General features: G+C 36.5%; 1 protein-coding gene across 1 annotated transcript; it reads left to right on the top strand.

Moving 5' to 3' along the window:
• Positions 1-6,433: 6,433 nt before the first annotated feature.
• Positions 6,434-20,690, top strand: LOC129749496 (hydroxysteroid dehydrogenase-like protein 1). Its single transcript, XM_055744467.1, has 4 exons — positions 6,434-6,619; positions 6,695-6,928; positions 19,989-20,437; positions 20,501-20,690. Exons 1-4 carry the CDS (start codon positions 6,466-6,468, stop codon positions 20,624-20,626), a joined length of 963 nt encoding a protein of 320 aa, XP_055600442.1. The 5' UTR covers positions 6,434-6,465; the 3' UTR covers positions 20,627-20,690.
• Positions 20,691-21,215: the final 525 nt, after the last annotated feature.

Here is a 21,215-nt window from a genome sequence, read left to right on the forward strand (position 1 = left end):
ATGCTGATCCATCAAACATGGAGCCAAACCGATATGCAATAACTCGTACGATAATAACGTTATGGTCGAAACAAGTTTGCAGGTATTTATTGAACATACCGACTATTTGGTAAACATTATCAAGAAATGAACAAACTATAACTAAAGTTTTAACGAAGTTATTCTAAAAATCATTTTCACTAAATATCCAAAAAGAAAAAAAAACCAGATAACTTATCATATTAGCGATACGTTGTTTGGTGACAGAGATACGCACGAAATTAATCTGCATGATTTGCCGATACACCATAATAAGAGGTGAGCCTAAAATTTTGATAGATAACTTAAGTAGCTTTTTTTATCTATTTAAAGCACTATGTAAATTTTTAACACAAATTTTGAAAAATATTTATGAAAAAGGTTCAATTTCAACTCAAATTTTTAAAATTCAATCCACCCAATCCTGAACTGAAATATAAATTGCGATTTTTTGGAAATTTTCCTACTTTAAGCAAATTTTAAGTCATACTAATTTACCATACACAATTGGAAGGTTTTGATCATCGATTTAAGAATGAGATCAAAAGAAATGCAATATGTCACAAGATGACTGTAATATGACCAAACAAATTTTCTTGGGTTTGAGGGGGTGATCCCAAGCTTATGGCCGGTAGCGTATATAGTCAGCAAATTCTAATTCAACGCTGTAAGTACCTCAACAAAAGTTATTTGGTGAAATTCGTTCCAGGGAATAGCAAGTTACAGCTGTTTTAGTTAAGCGGACCATCTTTTTTTTCAATTTAAAGCTATTAAGTGATTTATAAATTTTTTTATTGAACAAACACCCCCACGGAGTGGAAAAATTTGAGATTTCGAAAGTGCACCTACTATGAAAAGTTCTTAGTTTTTATATAAAATCCAGCGTTTGCGAGTATTTCGTAATGGTTTTTTGCCGCTTGGGGGGGGGGGGGGGGGGGGGTGATCACCCCGATCACCCCCTCCCCCATAGGACAACGCCTGCAGGCAACAGAGTATCGAAATGGTCTATAATTCTCCACTCCATGAATATATCTCGATTTATGGATTGGGGTTATGGCAGCGGTCTTCCAGATACCAGGAAAAATACCATCATTTAGAGATCGATTGAATATAATGCACAGTGGTTCGGCGAGTGTTTCTGCGATCGTTAGTATAAAAATATGACTTCTGAACTAGTTTAGTACCTTGTCTGCTCAGCACATTGAAGCGTTCCTTAGAGAATCCGGTATCCTTTTTATTTCTTTTAGGAACAGAAATCACTACTAGGTATATCTCCTGCCTGCAAATCTGAGTTCTTGGCCCCGCGACGTTTGTCGGCTTGTTTCTTACTGATCGCTCAGCTTCTGTGTCCCTATCGCGCACCTCTGATCTATCAAGTTTTTCTTCATACCTCTGTATTTCCATCCTACGAGTAGTTCGAATGGATTTATTCCGAGTCTTGAATGTAGTTTCAATGTGTTACACGTATGGACATAGCTGTCTAACGCGTGCTCCCAATAATTTTTTTCCTCTTTTGCGGCTGTTAGCGCTTTCAGAATGCCTTGGTTTTGGCGTTCGACGGCACCGTTTGATTCCGGGCTCAAGGGGATAGATTTACGTATTTTCACACCTTTGTTTTCCAAGAATTCAATAAATGCTCTTCCTTGAAACGGTGGTCCACTATCTGTTTGCCAGATATGTGACAAACCCCATGTGAAGAAGACTCTTACTTACTAACTTAATGATCCCGCGCCGATCCTTCGGTGCATAGGGCCGTGGTAAAAGACCTCCACTGTTGACGATCCGGAGCCAGCGTCTTCACCTGGTCCCAGTCAAGATTCTCGTCGACAGTTCGGATTTCAGCGGCTAGGCTTCGCCGCCACGAGTTTCTGGGCCTGCCTCTTCTTCGATGACCTTCTGGATTCCAATCAAGCGCCTCTCTGCAAATCTCGCTTTCATCTCTTCGCAGCGTGTGCCCAATCCATTTCCACTTACGTTCCCGAATCTCGATTTCTAGCGCCTTTTGATGACACCGGCGATGTAGTTCCTCATTCGAGATCCAGTTGCCAGGCCACCAAGCGCGGATGATATTCCGCAGGCAGCGGTTTACAAATACTTGCAGTTTTCGCGTCGTTACCGCATATGTGCACCAAGTTTCGCAACCGTACAGCAATACGGATTTGACGTTTGAGTTGAAGATTCGGATTTTCGTTCGTAGAGAGATCTGGCGTGACCGCCAGATGTTTCGGAGACTCGCATAGTTGCTCAGTTGCTCCATTGTTGAAGGATTCCACGGCAATCCTCGGTTCGGTGCACAGTCAATCGATCCAATCAGAATCTCATCCATTACGATTAGAAAAAGTAGCGGTGATAAGATACATCCTTGTCTCACTCCAGCAGTTACTGGGGTTGGTTCGGACAAGACACCGTCGTGCCGACCTTGCACGAAAATGCCTCGTATTGTGCTTCGATGAGATGGACTAGTTTCTCTGGGACTCCTCGTCGTCTAAGAGCAGCCCAGATGTTTTCGTGGTTAAGTCGGTCGAATGCTTTTCCGAAATCAACGAACACCAACAGAAGAGAGTCCTTGAATTCGTTGATTTGTTCCAGTATGATTCGTAGCGTTGTGATGTGGTTCACACATGATCGTTCGGATCGGAATCCAGCTTGTTGCCGTCGGAGTGTAGCGTCGATTTTCTCCTGGATCCTGTTCAGGATCACTTTGCAGAGTACTTTGAGGGTTGCTCAGATCAACGTTATGCCTAGCCAGTTACCGCACTCTGTCAGGTCTCCTTTCTTCGGGACCTTTACGAGGATACCCTGCATCCAGTCGGCCGGGAATGTTGCAGTATCCCAGATGTCAGCGAAAAGACGGTGCAACATTTGTGCTGACAGGGCAGGGTCTGCTTTCAGCATTTCAGCAGGGATGCAATCGATCCCAGGTGCTTTGTTGGATTTCATGTTTTTGATTGCCGCTTCTATTTCAGCCATCGAAGGCGCTTCCGAGTTGACGCCATTTATGCGACTTACTGTTGGCGCTTCAAGCTGCGGATTCTGTTGGCCATCGCTATTCGTGACTCGGAAGAGTTGTTCGAAGTGCTCAGTCCATCGTTTGAGCTGACCTGCTCGGTCTTTCAGAGGCATTCTTTCATTAGTCCTTGCACCACTGCAACTGAGGCGGCGAGAAATGTCATAAAGTAATCGGATATCTCCATTGGCGGCGGCTCTTTCTCCCTCTTCGGCTAGGGAGTTTGTCCAAGCTCTCTTGTCTCTTCTACAAGCTCGTTTAACTGCCTTTTCCAGCTCCGCATATCGTAAGCGGGCGGCTGCTTTGGCTGACTCGGTACATGCCTTTTCAATTTCGACTTTCGTCTTTCTCCGATCATCGACCATCCTCCAAGTTTAATCCGACATCCATTCACTCCTTCTTCCACAAACTTTACCGAGAGTACCATGGCTCGTCGTGATAAAGGCATTCTAGATTCCACACCACTGTTCTTCGACTGTTCCGTCTGTCGTCAGCTCCGAGGCTCGGGATTCTAGCTGTTCAACGTATGCCCTTTTCACCTCAGGATTCTCCAATCGGCGGACGTCGAATCGATACCCGACTTTCTCCTCGCGCCGTTGGACACGCGCAACTCTCAGTCGTATCTCGCCAAGGACGAGGTGATGGTCAGATGCAATGTCTGCGCTTCGTTTGTTGCGGACATCAAGAAGGCTCCTTCTCCATTTTCGGCTGATGCAGATGTGGTCAATTTGATTTTCTGTTCGGCCATCTCGGGATACCCAAGTGACCTTATGTGCTGGTCGATGGGGGAAGAGCGATCCACCGATCACCATGTTGTTGTAGCCGCAAAATTCTACAAACAGCTCTCCGTTATCGCTCATCTGTCCTAGGCCATGGCGCCCTATTATGCGCTCAAGATCCTGATTGTCAGAGCCAATCTTTGCGTTGCAACGTTGAAGTCGCCTAAATGGATTTGAATGTCACCCTTCGGAATTCTCTCAACCACACTGTTCAATTGACTGTAAAACTGCTCTTTCTCCTGCAAGTCGGCATCGTCAGTTGGCGCATAACACTGGACTATTGTAAGGTTTCTAACCAGTGTTCTGAATCTGGCTACGATTATTCGTTCGTTTATCGGTTCCCATCTAATGAGGGCCGCGTAGGCCTGCGGGCTTAACAAACCAACTTCTCGTTCCCGAGTAGCATGTTCTCCTCGTATGCCAGAGTAAAGCAGGACTTGCCCGGATTGTGTCATGTGTTCTCCAGTATAAGGCCAACGAACTTCGCTCAGTCCCAGAATTTCAAGCTTGAGGCGGCTAGCCTCTCCAGCAAGTTGTTCCAGTTTGCCTTGTTGGGCAAGGGTTAAAACGTTCCAAGTTCCAATTCGTGTCCGTGTTTTCATGCTAAAAGTCGTCGCCAAAGTTCCAGGTCGGTTATTTCTTTCGGATTCCGTAACAATTCTTTCAATCGGGCGCAGTAGGTTGTTAGCCTAAAGTCCCTATCCCGCGATGGGGCTGCCATCTTGGACTTAGCTGGCGGGAGCCGCATTTCATAAATTCAGCCGCTTGCTGCAAGACAGACGATGTTTGAGCCGCCCCTGACCTGGAGAACAGACGCTCGGTTGTTGTTGCACGCCGCCCCTGACCTGGGGAACAGACGCGTGCGGCCACCTTCTCAGTCTGCATGCGACCAAAGCATCCACCGGGGTTGGGTACCCGATCTCCGCTTAGGTTACTCGCACCCCAGCCGGCACCGCGGGGAGGTAGAGATAGGAGTTGTGAATAAGAGGTGATATGACCACTATGGGGTCTCGTGTTGCACATTATCCACCGTTTACCAGCCAAGAAGACTCTGCTCAAAGCTAAATTTGTGCTTTTTGCATCGGAACACGGCATTTCGATTACTGATAGGTAACCGCCAGTACTAACAGTTCGCCAGATCCGCAATTTGGAACAGCCAGAAAATCCACTTGCAGAATTTCCCACGGGCCGTTCGGCAGTTTTCGGCTAAACAATGAGTGGGTTCTTTTTAGATATTAAAAGGCAAGTTTCGCAGTTTTTTAAGAAAGCTTCTGTTTCTGCGCTCATACCAGGCCACCAAAAGTACTCTCTCATAATCCTCTCCATGGCGCCAATACCGATATGACCTTGATGGGCGAGAGACATAGCTTCTTTCCTGAGGCATTCAGGTAACACTATTTTGTCGTCTTTAAAAAACTATAGTTCCTTGACTTCTTAAGCGTTTTTCGTGCGCTTCAAATGTTTTGAGCTCCTTTCTCCATTTTCCGAAAAAAAGAGCAGTCCTTACTAACTTTGACTCCGAGTCATTTTCCGAAGCAATTTAAATATTTGTCCATGAAATATTTATGAACCCAGCGTCTAAGGTGTACAGTAGATGCTTATCGTTATCCTCCTCAAATGTTCGTCAATTTGACAATCTTAGCTTAAAATCTTCACTTAGATTAAGTTGTTGAAGTTTTATAGTGTTGCCAAAATTAGTCTAAATTTTTTGAATGGAAATCATTGCATTTTTCAAAAATTATTCAAATTTAAGGCGTTTGAGGGTCACAGTTTGCTTTTTTGATAAAAGAATCAATACTAGGGGGTCGAAGCTGTGAAATTTTGGCTTTAAAAATCCTTCGTATAACTATGGGCTACCTTAGTACACATGTACGATAATTCAATAAATAATAATATAAAATGTGTACCTATTTAGATATGTAAGAGTCTATTAAAGAAAGCTCCCTGTTGAATTGTTCTTGACCCAATTGCACAGTTTTCGAAAAGAAGCCGCTCTTGCTGTTCTGGTTGATCTAGCAAATTAGTTCCGCGAAAGTTAAATACATTTCATATGACCTTCGACGATAAACAACCACAACAATCACGGATAGGCTAAGCTACTGCATGCATGCATGAAAAAAGCACCTCTTCGTACTGCCAGCTTTTACACGCCTGGGTGCACCCAACATTATCAAAGAAAACTAATGCTCCTTACTGCACAAACCTGGGTTGGGTTCTTATGCGTGATCAGTCCAATCCGTCAAGCTATTGGCGCGATGTTTTATTACGTGCAAATATACGACTAGGCCGGTAAATAAACTTCTTAGCCAATAATATATGTAGGAATCATAACAACTGAAGCATATGCTGGAAAATTTTTCTTGGTTTCACTAAGGTGCTGCGCAAACCGTCTGAACCATCCGCTAAGTCGATCAATACTTACCGTATATTTAGCATGATAACAAATTGAACCGGCGTGGCGCTGCTGGTCTCATAACACCAATCCGAGCCCGCCAAACATGAAATCTATTAGGAAAATGCTTTTCGCTGTTCTAGAGCGCAGCGTAAATTTGAGTCATATTGTTCCGATCGGACGTGATATCAAATCGAAAATCCTTCCGATTAAGCTCATAACTTGACGTGATTTCGAAGTGAACAGACAGACGGAGCTCAAGTTTACAAATGGAGTGTATTTTCGGAAGTTGGCTTAACGCCATTGGGCTCTACGCGATCGTTATTTTCCTGATCGATACGCTGAAATCTCCTCTTTCCTACCTGTTGTATTCGATAATTGGAAGTAGAAAACCGCTACCGGAAAAATACGGCAAATGGGCAGGTGAGTGTCGTGAATATATTCTATTCGGGAAACCAATGTTCATTGACCAATCTTTCCATTGATTGATTTGTTCAGTGATCACGGGCAGTTCCGATGGAATCGGGAAGGAGTACGCGGCACAGCTGGCCAAGGCGAAGATGAACCTGCTTTTGATTTCCCGATCCGAAACCAAATTGGCCAAGATAGCTGTGGAGTTTCGAATCAAGTACGGAGTCGAGGTGAAATACTTGGTGATCGACTTTTCCGACGGAGCCGAAGTGTACGACAAAATTCAGGAAGCGATAAAAGATCTTGAAGTTGGCGTTTTGGGTAAGCTTAAACTGGCATGTGAGAAACCGTATCGAATAGAACTTTTGAAAATGGAATAAGTCGAAGAGAAATAAAAGGAATATATAACACAATAGCAGAACATTGAACATTTGACGATAAATAAGCAAAAGAAATGTGTCTGTTACTTTACTTTTTTCTTTTTGACTGAAACATTGCACAGTGCAAGGTGGGAAATCGCTAGTAATCAGCCAAGCTTTTTTTCAGCTAGCCATTACAATATTTTAATATTTTTGCCATATTCTTCAATTGCTTAAGCTCCAAATTGGATTTTTCTGTGATTTTTCAAAGTTCTAAATCAACGTTTTTGATATAAATTGTTGAAAAAGGCTCGAAAACGCTTACTGAAGAACATAGTAAATTGCTATCGAAATACCGGTATCTGAATTTTTCTTATACCGTGGTGGAATAAAAGGGACTCTTTCGATTGATTTGATTCAATAGAATTATTCAACAGAGTGGGCTCACAACACATTTTAGAATCATTTTTGAGTTCTTTTACATCAATAGAACTTTTGAAAAAACTTTCCAAATTTTTTAAAGTGGTAAGTTTAATTTGTATAGCGAAACCTCCAGTAGCAGAATTGGGAACTTACAGTACCGTTCATAATTGTATAGAAATTGGAAGCACGCGCTCTGCCACTTTGAATTTGAACTTCCACAGCTTTTAACTCAAATGATAGTTTTCGATCAAATTTTCTTCGTTAGATAGATCAAGTATCAGTCTATTATATCACAAAATTTGAGCTTTATAAAGTCTGTTTGGCCTGAGATACTGTATATCTACGCAAATTGAACTTTTAAGACTTTAACCTATCAAACTGCAATACAGTAGTTTTTCGATTTTATCACGCTTAATTCACCGTGATAATTGCAAAACCGTGAATTTGGTGAACTTTGAAATAAAAATGAAAAATGGCAAATGATTTCTGAATGATTTCCAAAAACAACGTGATAAAATCGAAACAATAACCTTGATCAAATCGGGCGTGAATTTAGTAAGTATTGAAAAATCGAACAGTGATAAAATCGAAAAACTACTGTATCTCAGAAACTACGCTGCAATTTTTATTGAAATTTTGTAGAATGATTTTTGAGATATGAAGTTAGCATGTCTGAAGTTTTTGAAAAGTTCTATTGATGGAATCAAAAGTTACGCGAGGTACAATATTTTAGGCATGAACCTAAAACTGCGATTTCTATAGAATTAGGATAATTATATTTCATGTTCAACAACCAATAAATCTATTTCAATCAAAAACTCAAATCAACATCGTGAGATTCTGATTTTAAAACACAAATGGATCATTTATTCCATTATTTTTGTTCTTTATTACTTAAGTCAGACATTTTTTGACTGATTAGTGGATGGAAAAGATATTGTTCTCTCGCCAAGTTGGGCCATAATTGGCCCTAGGCAAAGTCGTGTAAACGCAGACAAAATATATAAAAAAAAAGATATTGTTCTCATGAATCGTCTAATATTCAATAGCAATCGCATTTTTAGGTTCATGCTTGAAATATTGTGCGTCGCGTAACTTTTCATCCCATCCATAGAACTCTTAAAAAATTTCAGACATACCAACTTTATATAACTACAATCACTCTGTGAAATTTCAATAAAAAGTGCAGTGTCTGAGATATTAAAGTTTTAATGGTTAGAGTCCAAAAAGTCCGATTTTTGTAGAAATACTGTATCATCTCAGGCTATACAAACTTTAGAAAGCTCAAATTAAGTGATATAATAGTGTGATAGTTGATCTATATAACGCAAAAAACTAAATCAATAAATATCATCAGTGTTAAATGTTACGGAGGTTCAAAGTTGAAGTGATAGTGCGCGTGCTTTCAATTTCTATACAATTATGAACAGTACTGTTCTTTCACCGATGGTTAAAATCTGGGATATTTAAGTTATTTGATTTGGGCAAAAAAAATTTTTTTTTTAAATAAGGCCTCAATTTTTTCTAGAAAAAAACTTATTTTATGCTTAAATCAAGTGAGGGAAATTTGCAATCTCTTGGCCAAATTTGATTATATCCTCCATTCATGAAAATTAAAAATCAAGTTATCGAAAGTAAAAGAGATTAAAATACCTATTACAGTTAAAATTTGATTCTTGTAAACTCGATCCAAATTTAAAATTTTATTTCGAAATATGACTCTTGGTAAAAATTGCAATATTAAAATCTTAGTGGATATAACGGAATACCGGCCACCTTAAGAAGGACGCTTATTTAACCAAAGAGAACAGCTATAATATGTGATTTACATATTTACATTATTGTTTCTTGTTCAGACAGTAAAAAAGTCTATTTCCTAACCGGCTGCAACTTGAAAAAGTAGCAGAGAGTTGAACTCGATGAAATCAAGATGGTGAAAATTAAGGAACAGTGTGTACAACATGTTGCTATGCTTACATTATAGATCAAGATGATCTAGCGATCATAAGAACTTATTTTCCGGTACTTTTTTTTCTTTATTATAGAGACTTTCAGCCTCGGGCTGGTTCGTCTCTTTTCCGGTACTTAAAAATTATAATATTTTCGTCATTTGAGACCCTAGTTAGTTTTCTTGAAATATTTCTGTAATGATGATAAGAAGATTTCGTTTATGTTGAAAAATTAATACTATAGGAACTACAAAACTGTTCCACGTGAAAATTGGAATTGAAGAAAATACGTATTTCCTTAGAAAAGAAGGGAGTGCAGTTCGCCTCGGGTGCTCGTTTTGCCCTTATCTCCTCTATACTTAAGAATTGTGGCATTCCCTGCAAATGTTCTTTTCGTGATTTTTTTTTCTTATTAGCGAATACTTTAAATTAAAAATCGATTTCATAAATAAAATTTTATGGATAATTTATGAAAAATTTAAATCAGTTTTTTCCATTAAACAAAACTTGCAAATGAACTAAAATATATTTGTGATTTTCCGCTTAATTGTCTAAACTGATTGTAATTCAAAACATGAAATTAAGAAATAGATTTACCCAACAATCGAAATTAGGTATATGTTAACTCTTTAACGAAATAGTCATCTTGATATTTTAAAAACAGAATTTTTGGCTGAATCTGAATAATGAATAATAATACCGAACCTGAATTTCGAACCAGTATTCAAAATTTTGATTAGACTCTGATTCCGAATTTCGATACGATTTTTAAGATTTACAACAACAAAAAAAAAGATTTCTGTATAATAATTGCAGGGTCAAAATTTTAAATATGTGCCAAGTTTCAGGGCACAATAAATTTATTAAATATTTAATTTTGCACCATTACTTTTTTACGTCCTGGAAGCCCAGACAAAAAACCTCTCTAATCAAACCTAGAGTGTCAATTTGACAATCCTCACTTAAAATCTCTATATCTCTCTAGTTTCTCAATCGATTTGTACATAATTCATAACTGGAAACCTCTTAATATAACCGTCATATGAGATAAATTCTGAGAAGAAGATGGAAAAGTTAACGTAATTTGGTTCATCTGATCATTATTTGAGGTTCAAAATACGAATCACAGAATTTTTTACGAATTTTCTGATTTATCTGTTTTTTGAGTTTTTTGTCAATTTGCAATATTTCAGATTTTTAACACTTAAATTCAAATTTACACTGGATTTTGAGTATAGGGGAAAGTGAGGATACTTGATCCCCTTTTCTTATTTTCACCATATCTTTTTGGAAAAATTTAGCAACTCGCCGTCTTTGACATTTTCTGACAGCTTGTAACTTCAAGTTTCTATGCTCCAAAAATTAGAACGATACTTGAACCCGTTGATGAACTAGAAGCATTTTCGTGGGAGTAAAAAAATGTCGATTTTTCTGAAGTTAGGGGAGACATGATCCCCTATTGAAGGAGACATGATCTTTTATTCAGGAAGCCCTAATCCTTGTATAAATATCAAACAAAACCCAAAGATAGAATGTTAATTGACTATTTTGGTCATGTTTGTTCTCATTTCACAATTTATAGCAGACATAAGAAGAAAATTCTATAACTTTGTCTCAACGCTAATAACATTGCATACTTAAAGGCGCTATTTTTTATAATTAAGAGAAAATAATTTTTTTTGCTCTTTTCTTCAGACAATTGTTTGATAAATATTAGTTTTTGGATAAATATTAGTAATTTCGTAATCAGCATTCATAACGATCAATTCAGAAGAAGAATATGCCAATTGGAAGGGGGATTGTACGTCTCGGTGGTCGAGTGGTTAGCGTGGTAAGACGGTAATCGCTGATCCATTGATGGCATGGGTTCGATTCCCATCTCGGTACTGGGTGTTAAATGTTAATCTTAAGTTGTCCACGTCATTTATTCAGTCTGTAAAGCCTAAATCGGCTAAGACGGTGTATGTCCTTTTATCAATTGTAACCCAACTCTAGGGATCAATTGTACCCATAATCAACATTTTAGAAAACTTTTTCTGAAAAAAGTTGTGAGTTTTCCATTGCTTTGAAAATATGGCATTATGAAGCTCATTTTAAGCTCGAACGATTGATGCATTGGAAAAAATATTTTTTTCATAATTTTCCCATGTTAGGAACATTTTAAAGTGATGCAAAAAGATCTTCAAGTTACATTTTGTGAAATTTTTCAAACAAAGTTCAATCACTCAAACAATTATTTTGTTGAAATTTTTTAAACTATAAGCGTTGTTGTTTTGCTCATTTTGGCACATTTTTCTAGAACATTTGATCTTTGTAAGACATTCCAGTTTCGAGATATAGCTAAGGAATCAAGTATCCCCAGGGATCAAGTATCCTCATTCTCCCCTATAAACGCAAGAATTTCACAATAAAATTATATTTACTCAAAAGGAAATCCTATGTTGATTCCTGAAAGTAATAGCAGTTTTAGTCGCGAGTGTCGAACTGACAGCCCAGGAACTCTAACGGGTTAATATTTCTGGTACGGATGAGGGTTTATTTAGCAAGCAATATAATAGAGGATGCTAAGAAAGTGTCGTCCAAAAAGGAAAGGATTATAATGCCATAAGAAGTAAGCATACTATTTATATTACAGATATATTTATCCCATTTTTGAACAATTTTGATCCACAAATTTGGTTGTTACAAAAGCAGATTGAAGAGTAAAATTCCGAAGAAATAGAGAACACTGAACAAGCAAAAAATTTGAACAAACTTCGTTCTTGTTTGTACATGTAATTAAACAGGTGCATAGCTTATTTTACTTGAAACAAAAACTAAACACGTTACAATAGACTGAGTCGATTTGGGGTCATTTTTGAATTTCTCAAACTCTGGGGTTCAAAAAGCTTCATCGTGGTTCAAAACTCATCCATGATTTTTTGCAGAATTTTTAAGTAACGTTTACATGAGTAAATTTGAACTTTTAGATTTGTATGGGAAAATTGAATATTTTGTACTGAAAAATCAACATCGTTTTTGTTTCTTCTGTGGAACCGAGCTGTGGAAATTTTTCGCCGAATAACTTTGTCGAAGACTTTAACTTAGTATCTTATTAGGCAAAAAAGTTACCAGCAGTTTAATAGGGGTATGTCTTTTCGCATTGATAAACTATAAATTCAATTGACATAACGGCAGGGTGCCTAGTGAGTTATTGGATGACTACTTTTCATGCAATACTTCAAGAGGCTCCAACAGTGATGTCAATTGAATTTATTGTTTATCAATGCGAAAAGACATTTCCCTGTTAAGCAGCTTATAACTTTTTTCCCTAATAAGATACGAAGTTAAGGTTTTCGACAAAGTTGTTCAGCGAAAAATTTCCCTTAGGAATTTTATAAATTTGCACAAAAACCATCAGCTGGTTCGCTTCCACAGAAGAAACAAACACGATGTTGATTTTTCAGTACAAAATATTCAATTTTCCCATACAATCCTAAAAGTTCTAATTTACTCATGTAAATGTTAATTCGAAATCCTGGAAAAAATCAAAGATGAGTTTTGGACCAAGACGAAGCTTTTAAGGCCCCAGGAAATTCAAAAATGACCCCAAATCGACTCAGTCTAATGCAACAGTGAGCGAAATAAGAATAGTACCCCAAGTGTGTTGCTTGTTAAAGTTTGAATGATTGAAAATCACCAAAATTTACTTCCACAATTTGTTTTGAATTGTTTAACGGATAAATCAAGCATAAGTTTACTTTTTTTTGGATATGAAAAAAGGGTGCGAAATAAGAATAGCAGCATTTGTGTTTTTCAACAAAAACAAAATTATTTCTAAAAATTTACTGTGTTAAAGGTAAAAATAATGCTTCTATGAATTATTTGATAGATAATTGTATTTTAAGGAGTTTTCTAGAATTCCAAGGGTTTTCAAAGGTTTTAAAAGAGGGTTTTAAGAGATGCTCCTCTAGCGTTAAGGAATTGAATATTTGAGCTATAATACTTTATTAAACGGCTTCATTTTTTCATTAACATTCATTAGTTTGATGCAAAATGTTGAAACATAGATTCTAGGCTGATTTTGAATACAAAAAACAGGCTTCAAATTCAAAAATACTAATGTTTTTAAATAGCCAAACACTATTTCCCCAGTTTCAAGTCATAGATGGCAGCACTATCTTGCAATTAAACCGAATTGATGCCCATTTCCGAATATCCGAGATTAATTAGGGTGTGCTTGATAATTTTGGTCAAGAAATTAGTACTTGGTACCGTGTGAACGCCTCGGAAATTCTAAAATCACTGAATCAAAAAATTTTAATTGCATCAAGGTCACCAAAAGAGAACTTCATGGACCAATAATCAGAATAATGTTGTACATTCGGATGGATTAGTATGATTTGCAATTGAATCAGAAGTTGAGATGAGCAGGAATTTTGGCGGTGGGATATTCTTGTGCTGGTGATTTTTTGCAAATCCGGAAAAGCTTTTTGCAACGTGAACTCCAACAAAACTACCTCAAAATGATGAATATGGGCCTAAATAAACCGGGGATATCAATATTGAGACTTAATTTGGTTTTCACAGCAAGATAGTGCTGCCGTCTATGACTTCAAACTGGAAAAGGTGTAGATTACCGGAAAAAAATTGAATTTTCAATTCCTACCTGTTTTTCTGATTCAAGATAAACCCAGAATGTTTGTTTCATCATTTCATGACATCTTAATGAAGAAAGTAAGTAGTTAGGTAAAGAATTACAGCTCAAATATCAAATTTCTTAGTTCTAGAAGAGCATCTCTTAAAACCCTCCTTTAAAACCTTTGAAAAACTTTAGAATTCTAGAAAATTCCCTAAAATGCAGTTATCGAATAAAACAATTCGTAGAAGAATTCTTATTCACTTTTACATAGTAGTTTTTTAGAACTAATCATGTTTTGTAGAAAAACACAAACGGTACTATTCTTGTTTAGCTCACTGTATACTATACTGTCGAATTCGCCGGTTGAGTCATTTGTATTTTTTCTCAACTTTGATCTCACAGCACAGTCACAAATTAAACTGAAACACAACCGTTTTCATCAATAGCCGTAAATCAACTGACTTTTCCTCCTGCTTATGTACTCTTGTACAATTTCACACAATCTCAGTATGCACGATAAAACTACGATGCTTTTTTAAACCTTATTTTATGACCTATTTGATAGTTTTATAAAATGTGTATTTCTTTCATTCTGTTGTTAATATTATTTTAATTATCTTTTTTTCATCTATCCTCTACACATACTTACGCACTTTCCCAGTTTTACAGATGTATGAAATAACGTGGATTTTATTCGGGATAAAAAAATTACGTTTTTCTAACTATTAGTTTTTTAACAATATTCACGTGATCGCACGAACAAATTTCGAATTTACAAACCTTATCTGCTTATATGCACTTATTTTTTTTTCTTGCAATAAGATCTATTTCATTACCGCATCATATGTTTGTAGTGTTTCTTAGGATTTTTAGTGAATTAAGCTTAAATTTTAAAACAATACTTTGATTTATTTCATGCAGCTGCGGTTTTTTATTGTAATGATTTGTTATTTTTTCTGAAATTTTTATAAAGTTAGATAGAATAGAAGAACAGAATATTATGGTTTTGTAAAAAGAAATCAGAAAGTGGAAAGTGTAAAACTGACTCGTTGTGATGTCACAAATTCTTTTGCTTTAATTTTGATAACTATTCGTTCAATAAAAATACTTTTAATTTCAAATTTTAGCGATTAAAATTTGCGCTATGAACTGTAAAATTTACATACATAAAACATACCAATTGTTTTGCAAACGTTTTCACGTCACATTGGAATGGGTCATATATTATTGACTATAATCGCAGACACCAGATACCCAGACTGGTCAGAGGCGCTTGAATCCACACAACTACAAGTCGCCCAGAACCATACACCATCTGTCGGGGCATCGTGAAACTACTGTGCTTCATCAAGAAAAAAATTACACTTGATAATTAACAAGCCAAATGAAAACCGTCTTGATTGAATCACCTATTAGTATTTGATATTCTTTCTCAAATATTATCATTATAGTTTTTGTCTTCAATGATAACTGTTTACTTTTATTTACTGTAACACAATAAGAGATGAATGTTATACAAACAATGACTGTTGATCGATTGAGATGAAAAAAAACGCAACGTTAAAGCGGTCCTTCGTTCAGAGCCAATTAATTTTGAGATTCAGTTTTGATTTCAAAATTAATTTATCCAGCTGAGTAACAGTATGAAAATTATAATGTCTGTTATAAATAATTCATTGAGCTCGGAATTGTTCGTCTTTTTCTTAAAGGTTGACTGCGACAAACTACATATAACTCCTTGAAAAACTTGAATTCTAATTTATCTTAACTGTTTCTTGGCTCGTACCTAGATAGGTTCGAGGAGTGAAATAAGTTATTGACATTCTCCTTGGGTTGATTGGAACGTGCTTAGACAATGTAAAAAAAGCTGAATTATATTTAAATGTGATGCATGGATTGATAAGATCTTAAATCCTATTTGCCGCTGGAAGTGTTCGTGATATAATCCTGGTAGTTTCACTAAAACTTATATTTTTTTAGAAAAATAACCTCAGGAACGACCGTGTTTGTCGACTGGATATTTTTCTTTGCTCAAATGTGCGTGAGAAATGTCAAAAGACAACTGTAATGACCATCTCGCGTGAGCTTTCATTACGTCGTACGTCGAAACATCTTGAAAATTCACAGAAAATTGCTTTGAAAGTTATCAAAACAACTTTAAAATTTGTATTTCACATATAGAATATGTTGTCCAGGCTAAAAATATTCTAAATGGAAAGAAGTTGCGACTAGTTAATGTCAGTTTTTGTTCTTTTTTTTCATTATAAAACTGTTTGTTAACATTTTGTTTCATACGACGTAATGAAAGCTCACGCGAGATTTTGGCATAATTCTGGACTGGACTGGAAAATTAAACTAAAAAGCGATCATGTTTAAGACTTTTTTCCCCATCTTAATCCATACACGAGAGCAAGTGCGCGTGAGAAATGTCAACTTAAAAATCTTTTATTCGAAAAAAAAAAATTGTTGAAAAACTGCACTGAATTTGGAATATTTCAAAATGTATGTTTCAAATCCATTTCTCTTTGCTTCCGAAATTTTGTTCACCTTTGAAACTCAACCAAATCTTTGATTCAAAGTTTTGTTGAAACCATATTTCGAAAGTAATTAGTTTACTAAATGAATCCATTCTTCAAAAAACTATAATTTTGAATAAAGGTCATTTTAATGTTCCTTAACCGTTACCCAGTGATAAAAAATAATTTCGCAGTAACTAAACTTATATATCGATTTCAACGCTTTTCGACACCACCAAAACGCATTTTGAATGGTAAAAAACAGTACTATCTTGATGCAAACGAAACTTATTTTTATTTTCTTGTCATTTTATGGAATGTCAAATATCGTATGTCTGTGAGAGTGAATTCATTTAATGTTTTGATTTTGATGTGACGAATTCACGTTTGTTTTATTTTGGATAAAATCAATTACACGTGCGATATTCAAAAAATGGTTCTAAATCTAACCAACAAAATAATAATTAAAAAATAACTTAACAACAGAACAAGAAAAGCTAAGCTATTCTTACTAAACAGACTCTGATGATTAAAATTGTTTGTCAAGAATCATCATTATGTCAACCAACGCACTTTGTTAGAAATTGTACTAAATTTGCAGGAAAATGCATCATCTCGAAGCCAAAAATATTGTTTCCACAACTGCCTCTTCCAGTCAGCGGTAAAAGAGCTAGTTTGATATGCAAGTTTAGTTAGATATTTTGAAAAGAAGACATTTCTTGAATGTGACTAAATTTTTCATAGAAAGTGAAGTCATAGGATTTATCGGAGAAAAAAGTAAATAAAAATCTGACACCGGTTTTTATTGTTGATGGTGACTTAATGGTATATTTCGTTGTTGTGATTTCATTAAGCTTCTTCTGTTAACAAAACATTGCTTTACAAATTTTGTAAATAAATATTACCTCTACTTTTGTTTTATTCAGTTTTTGTAAACCTCTATAAATGCAGAAATTCGGCTAGGTGAAGGGTTTTGAGAAACTCTAACAATCTTGTTCAACAAAATTTTGTAAGCATCTCGTCCATTCTACTGATTTAGCAGTTCTAAATAGAAATATGATTTAAAGCCACATTCAATATACTGTAGTTTTGCAATATACAATCAGTGGAAAGTTTTTACGACGTCATTTGTCGTTTTCTCAACAAGTGCTATATCGTTTTATGACTATTTACAAATAATTGGGTTGTCACATTATTTTGCTACTCGGGAAACTTGAACTTACCCTTGACGGAGGTTTCGGGGTAAATGAAATCTTGCAGTTGAAGGTGACCTTCACAAAAGAAGCCAAAGATGTCATAAAATGGTTAATTTTCAACCGCAACGCAATAAGGAAGTGGAGGAGAAATTCTCATGTTTTCATTCAATTTTCATTTCAGTCGAAGTCGATGTATTTTTTATAAGCTTTATGGCTGAATTCTAATCACATTTGGTTAATGCGCTCCAACTCAAAAACGGTTCTTTAGTGGTTTTCGAAATATATCGTGTTATTTTTTTCAATCAAAAGTAGGTAATCAAAAACGACCGTGTTCATCGTTAGATGTAAAAAATACAAAAAGGAACAATGCAAATGTGTGTGTGATATATCGAGATTTTTCCTTTTGTGTATGTGGCTGTTAGTTTCACGATTACTCGTAGATAACGCTGCGGAACAAACGCCAAAATCAGCCTTCAGTGGTCGTCTGGGTATCTGGTGTCTGTGCAATAATTCAAACTTGCTTTGAATACCCCGAAATCTATGCAGCATCATTAACATGTTTTCAAATGTATAAACATGGCGGGACATATGACTCCACGTCGATTAACATACATATTTTAAACAGGTGTCTCATGTAGCAACAAACAGTGGTCCTCGTTAAGCGCGCGATTATTTTGCCTAAATCTAGAAGCACACACTTAGCATGCCTCGCCTGGAGAAAATCTAGAGTTTTTTTTGATTAGGTCGTATGAGCCACTGAACATGTTTTGAGAAAATCGATGTTCAAGTTCTGAACCACATTTTGAATTCTCATTTTATGAATTCTTGTCCAGTTCATCTGTAAATTTATAAGTCAACGTAAAAATGGACACAGAACATGACGACATGATAGAAATTGATGTAATTTCACTTTTAATAAACGAAGATGTACTTACGACCTAATGCATTTATCATTTGGCGCATACGTCCTTTGGTCACTCGATAAGTTTGATTCCAAAAACCGATTCGATTGCCTTAAATTTTAAATCATTCATTCGGATTAGATTGAGGGAGTACTATAAACAAAAAAATCCTTCAACCTAAACGCGGAAATTATCCTTTCAAGGGAGCCTGATATTTTTGCTTCCTGGATGTGGCCTTTGGGAATCCACTTGGACATTTCCGGGAACCAACTGAGGCTCTCCTGGCCGATCGAGGTGTGCAAGAAGCATCCATAACCTTCAACTATTTCGGCTGCCTCTGTAATGACAAAAAAAACTACTATGGCTATTCACATAGTGAAAATTGCTATTTATTGTACTCACCTGAGACCAATTTGCAGCGTCAGATCACCCTTATATCATCGCTTGTATCACCCATGCACAGTTCTTTCCCCTTTAATTTTAATTAATAACACTAACCGAACTTTTCGCGATGATTCATAACGTCGTATAACCAACTCGACGAACTGTTTATTTTGCGACCATTTGCATCCCGGCAATGCACGGCAAGCGCAAAACGACACAAAAACCAAATTGCACTCAAAAATTAGAAAGTTATTATACGTCCTAAATTCAAATCAATTTGAAAAAGTTATTCATTCATAAAATGAAACCAAATTTTTACCGATCATAGATTACATCTTTGTCAATCGTTTGCAGTTGATAACTCAGTTTTGTTTACATTGGTTCATACGACCTAATCAAAACAAACTCTAGAAATATTTCCTCATAATGGTACCTACATCAGCACATTTTGTCTCATAAACTAGTGTAAATCATTATGATTTCAAATGTTTTTCATAAATTAATGCTTCTTAAGTTTATTAAACCGAATAACTTTATTCAGCAACATGTTTCCTTCTTCTTAAAAAAAAAACATGTTCATAAAGAATTTGTTTAAACATTTCCACGAATTTCATTAGTTTTACTCATTTTTTTCTTTTTTACATTGTATGGTGCACCCCCTCTCTAGGAGGAGGAGGAGCTTCAAACTTCGTAGGAATCATTTTATTCCTTTAAAACTTCTTCACGCCAATTTTTACGTCGAACTGTTCAATAGTATTCGCGTCAATTGAGGACATACCAACATACCAAGCCTTAAATATATTTGATTGTGCCGCAATCATTAATTTCAATAGCTTTGCTGTTGGCACATTACTTAAAGCAAGAATAAATTAATCATTCTTAATAATCTTTTGAGATCGATTTTTAGACAATTGAAGACTGCAACGACTGAACTACTTTCATAATCGATTTTTTTTATTTTGGCCATCGACTTCTTTATGACCATTGTGGATGGGTGTTGCTAATTAGATCATTTCAATACTACCCCACAGTGAACAATGTAGGAATGCTGAACGATCAACCGATTCGGTTCGACAAAATTTCCAAGGAAGAAATCCAGCACACATTCACCGTCAATATGCTGTCGACTGCCCGAATGACTCACCTGGTGCTGCCAGAAATGAGACGGCGACGTCGTGGGATCATCATTAACATCGCATCGGGTGCGGGTGAATTGCATGTCGGATTCGCTACCATGTACAGTTCCTCCAAGGCATTCGTCATCAGTTTTACGAAGGCCATGCAGCAGGAACTGATCGGAAGCGGAGTCGAGTGTCAGCTGGTCAAAACGCTGATGGTCGATACGAAAATGGTTAAGGAATGGCAAAGATCGGGCCCCACCGGATTATTCATTGCGGATTTGCACGAATATGGAAAGTCGGCTTTTGCGACAATTGGCAAGATTAGCGAAACGACAGGCTGCACTTCCCATGCAATTCAGGTATGATGGAAATTGGGGCTGACGATTTTATCATTATCTAACAAAGTGATTCTCTCCTTTCAGCTTATGGTATCACACGCCCTGCCCGATTGGTTTGTAACGTTTTGGTTGAGCTTTTACATGAGATTCATGACGAGGATGAACAACAAAGCACGGAGGGCCCAAAAAGAAGCAGAACTCAAGCAGTAATTTTTCTAGTCTTAGTTTTTGATATTTTACAATTTTATTTAATTCTTAAGACCGTAGTTTTGTTGCCAAGAAATGATACATGTTTTGTAAACATTATTCCTTCCTATTATTTCTTTTTATTTAACCATGTTTTGAAGAAGTTTGTTGTTGTACTGTTGAAGATCGATAAGCTTCGTGTGTGAGCTATACATGAATTTTACGCAAAATGAGCACCCAGACTCCGTGAAGATAAACTAGTGATAAACTAGTATTTTCCGAACATTTGCTGTAGTTTTGTGCAGAGAATTGTACGGTTTTGGCGTAATTGGAATCATAGCTCTTGAACTAGTTGTTCTTACCGGGTTCGTCGACTGGTTCCAAATCGGTCCTGAATCCGTTTTGATGACCACGGTGATTGCACGAACAGAATCTCTTCACCAAGGTACTGCATGCAATTTTTTGTTCCAAGTTCGATCACGGTCAATATTCACACATGCACTAACGGTTTTACGATGTAGGTCCATGCACAAAGTGGGAGAATAACCAAACAACGCTGCACTTTGCAATCTTGAATTTTATGTATCTAAGGCTTAACCTTTTTCGCACTTTC

The sequence above is a fragment of the Uranotaenia lowii genome, chromosome 2, assembly GCF_029784155.1.
Source record: "Uranotaenia lowii strain MFRU-FL chromosome 2, ASM2978415v1, whole genome shotgun sequence".
Classification (NCBI taxonomy): Eukaryota; Metazoa; Arthropoda; class Insecta; order Diptera; family Culicidae; genus Uranotaenia; species Uranotaenia lowii.